The sequence below is a fragment of the Temnothorax curvispinosus genome, unplaced genomic scaffold, assembly GCF_003070985.1.
Source record: "Temnothorax curvispinosus isolate PA1 unplaced genomic scaffold, ASM307098v1 QBEX01015304.1, whole genome shotgun sequence".
In the NCBI taxonomy this organism is placed as follows: Eukaryota; Metazoa; Arthropoda; class Insecta; order Hymenoptera; family Formicidae; genus Temnothorax; species Temnothorax curvispinosus.
The window spans coordinates 22,096-25,902 of NW_020225084.1; the positions used below are offsets into that span (position 1 = coordinate 22,096).

A 3,807-nucleotide genomic window follows, 5' to 3' on the forward strand; every position below is an offset into this window, starting at 1 on the left:
AATCATAGACATATTACAAATATACAAAAAAAAAAAAAAAATTAATGTTTTAACAAATGTATTAATAATAATTAAGCTATCTATGCTCTCGGAAAAATGATAATAATCAGCACATGAGGGAAACAAAAAAGAAATATGTTGAGCTGGTCATCGAGCAATGCGTTGAGCTCGCGTTTAAAAAATAATTTATTACTAAAAATTACAAAAATATAAGATTGCTACGCGCCGTGAGTATCACTGTTCGACTCCATAACAGCTTGATAGAGCAAAGGTCTCAATTCCTCCCTCATCAAGGAGTGCTTATCACCATGTGTTATCATTAACACCATGCTCGCTTTGTTCAGCGCCTTGAGCGCTTCTTTCGGTTTTCCCAAGTGCAACTGCATCTTTCCCGTCGTGAGATATAGCAACCCTGTCAAAGGGTGTACTTCCCCGTAATACAATCTGAAAAACGATCGCAATGGTATAATGGTCCAACTTGGGATTATTAATTTTCTAACTTTCATTTATTAAAACCCGTCAGGGAGAATCGCTATTATTTCGAATTAATTATTCTCAGCTAATTATAGCACGTGTACATTCTAACGACTTATTACAATGTTGTAATAAATAAAATAAGCAAATACAAAAAATAAAAGACATTGACATTAATATTTGAAAGTTAGAAAATGATTTGTGAATTATCTTATTATCTATATACGTTATATAAATGATCACTCACAAATATCCTGGCATGAGTTCCTTGCCATAAAACTCCGCATCTTCCCAACACTCCAGATCCATAGCCGCAATATGAGCCATTTCTAGAGTACGGACATGCTGTATATTAAACTTATGCATTACACCCTTTTGCTTTTTCAAACATATCTTACTAACATCAAGATCTATTGCCATTAATAAGGAAATATAAAGGAAATGTTTATTATTGTAAAGAACAAATGCATTACGTCAAAATTTGATACATCTATTGAGATGAAAAAATATTATTAGATTTCTTAACGTGAATCTTGAAAGGATACAAGCCATAGTTTTCATTTTTTCCAAATGATGAGCGGTAAAGTCGACAACTTCCCGAAATGTCTCCTTAAATTCTACAGATATCTTGGTGTCGCACTTCTCGCATTTATCAGCTTCAACCGAACACGGCGAGTCGCACGATAAGTTCGGACATGCGGCCGCTTCAGCCATTGGTTCCTCTTGTTTACATCTTTCGCAATCACACCAGAAATAGTACGAACTGTGCAGCTCCTCGCGCCTGTCCTTATTAGAATTAAGTAAATCGACGTACGAGATTCTTACCTGCGCAAAATAAAATTATACAGATTCCGAAATGTAAAACATTTCCTATAATTATATTAAACCGCTTTTAAATTATTAGTAAAACCAATTTCATGGAATTTTTGAGAGTCAGACTAAAAAGGTCAAATGTTTTTCGACTATTGGAGTTTGCGTCTTTGTCAATGCTTGCCTGTGACCAGTCCAAAGAGGGAAGATCCGTCAGCGTTCTGACGATGATGGTGGTCCCTTCGAAAACGGCGACCGCGTTAGGTTTGCAACTGTGATCCATCACAGACGCTCCCAGATAGATGCCAGCTCCAATGGTATTCATATTGACATCCAGGATATTGAAGCAGTTAGTGCATATCCTGCCATAAATACCCATCAGCTCCGCGATGTTGGGCATGAGTGTCTCGTCCAGAAATTGGAGTAAAACTCCGTACAGCATGACGAAATGCTCCTGTCGCTTTGCATCCACTTTTATGTCCGAATAATCTACAGTCCAGAGATGCAAGTTGATTATATATATTCATGGTTCTTAATATCGTCTTTCTTAGGAAGATACGAAAGTACTTACGGGACATTAGATCTTTGAATTTCCTAAAGTTTTTATCAGTGTAATAGCCCACTTCATCGGCTCCACCTTGATTGAGCTTGAAAATTATACGCGCCATAAGTCTGGCTGCATCTGGCAACACTTTCGGCGATACCTTCTTCAGACGTGCACACTCTGCCTTGTGTATCGGCCACGATTCTTTCTGACAATTCCGGTCGCAGTAGTACACATACTGACAGCCCGAGCACTTTAACAATTTCCCACTGCAATGATAAATCACATGAGATACTCATGAGGTACTATGCAGTGTACGCTAAATGCATTCTTACTTGATAGTAATTTATCATACATAAAATTAATCCCATCCGAAATAATTTAAAACAATGTGATAGAAAATCATTAAATGGCAAATATCGCAATTTCACAAGCTGTTCTATACCTCTTCAAACAATTGTCACATCGAGTAGTCCTGTGCTTCGAGTTAAGAGTAAAGACGAATGGCTTGCCGGTAAAGATTGTTGTTCCTTTTTTTACTATGTCGCCACTCATTTTGCAAGCACAGGTGTAAATTATATTTACGAAACATTCGGTCTTTCGTAAACGTGAAGATTCTAAAGCGCAATCTAACCTAACCTAAACTCAAACTTTTGCTCGACGAGCGAAACACCGGTATTGTTCATAACCTCAAATTTTTAACATGTTGCATTTTTCTTCAATAGATCATTCGTGGCGTAGTATTTCATAATTGAAATAAAAATTATAACGGTTATAACAATTATTTTTTATAAAGTTTTATAAAGTTACTATAAAAATAGAAATGCATATTTAGTTTTGCAGATTTTTAATTCAACAGCTGTTTCTAGCAATTTGTACATCCCATCTTTTTAATGTACTTTTTACAAATTTTACATTTTTTTCCATTAGGTCGTCCCATAAGTAATATTTTTATGTTGAATATCGTTTTTTGTCTTTTATGTTGAATTATGTATTATTTAAAACATTAATTCGGACGACTTAAATGAGAAATTGAAAACCAAGAATTTCGTGTCAAAAATATTCATTATTTTAAAAATTAATTCAAATGTGAAATGTTTTAAATTAGAAATTGAAGAATATTGTTGTAAGCAATAATTTAAAATTCTGGTATTTTTTTATTGCTTAAAATTATTTCCAAAATATGGGACATTATTTATGAGAAGACCTGATACAATTTTCTTCTCTCTCCTTCATTTCCGAAAATTTCAATGCGGCACTTGTATTAGTATCTTTTAAAATAGAAATGGAAAAGAAAGACTTTTAAGTTTAATTTTTCAAATTCGTTATAGTTTTACCTGTTTTACCTAACGTAAAACACAACTATATTCTCAGATATTGTAAAAACAGAAAATTGACAAGTACAAAAACTGTATATGGTTAAAAAAATAAGTCTAAATTATCAATAAAATATTTATATAATTTGTTAGAAATTTCGGGCTAACAAAAAGTAGTTGACTCAAATTTGAGCTCGTACCTCACATTTAATGCTAAACTTTCGCACCATTGAAAAGGTTTGTAAATAGATTTAATATAAAATGTATATGTATGTGCATACATGCGTGTAAAATTTGAATTTAAATAATTTGTCATTCAACATACATTACATATATTTTTGTATAAAAATTACAGAAGCCGTATTCACAATATATAAGGGGACATTTATCATTGACATTTCATCGGTAATACTTATTCGATAAATTATGAGACGTGTCAATTGTCATCAAATAAAATTGTTGAATTTTATATACATTTGTATAAAATATTTTACAATAATTTTGCTACGAATTGACCCCAATAAATTAGCAATCTTCATAAAGATAATAAAATTTTAACAATTAATAGCGTAAAATAAGGTTCAGTAGGAAGGAACAATAGGATAAGACGGTTCTATCAAGATTATCTTTATATATATATATATATATATATATATATATATA

General features: G+C 32.5%; 1 protein-coding gene across 1 annotated transcript; it reads right to left on the reverse strand.

Moving 5' to 3' along the window:
- Positions 1–138: 138 nt before the first annotated feature.
- On the reverse strand, positions 139–2,949 carry LOC112465532 (histone-lysine N-methyltransferase SMYD3). Its single transcript, XM_025033099.1, has 6 exons — positions 2,274–2,949; positions 1,856–2,097; positions 1,469–1,773; positions 1,020–1,299; positions 722–884; positions 139–444 (listed from the first exon to the last, which is right to left on the reverse strand). The coding sequence occupies exons 1-6, from the start codon at positions 2,381–2,383 to the stop codon at positions 219–221; spliced, it is 1,326 nt and encodes a 441-aa protein (XP_024888867.1). The 5' UTR covers positions 2,384–2,949; the 3' UTR covers positions 139–218.
- Between the last annotated feature and the right edge of the window lie 858 nt (positions 2,950–3,807).

What these genes read in the sequence shown, in the direction of transcription:
- LOC112465532 (XM_025033099.1), bottom strand. Translation starts at nt 2,383, where the DNA reads ATGAGTGGCGACATAGTAAAAAAAGGAACAACAATCTTTACCGGCAAG. An exon ending in CCTCTTTGGACTGGTCACAG is followed by an intron (nt 1,300 to 1,468) that starts GCAAGCATTGAC and finishes TATTTTGCGCAG; the next exon opens with GTAAGAATCTCGTACGTCGA. An exon ending in GAACTCATGCCAGGATATTT is followed by an intron (nt 445 to 721) that starts GTGAGTGATCAT and finishes ATCGTTTTTCAG; the next exon opens with ATTGTATTACGGGGAAGTAC.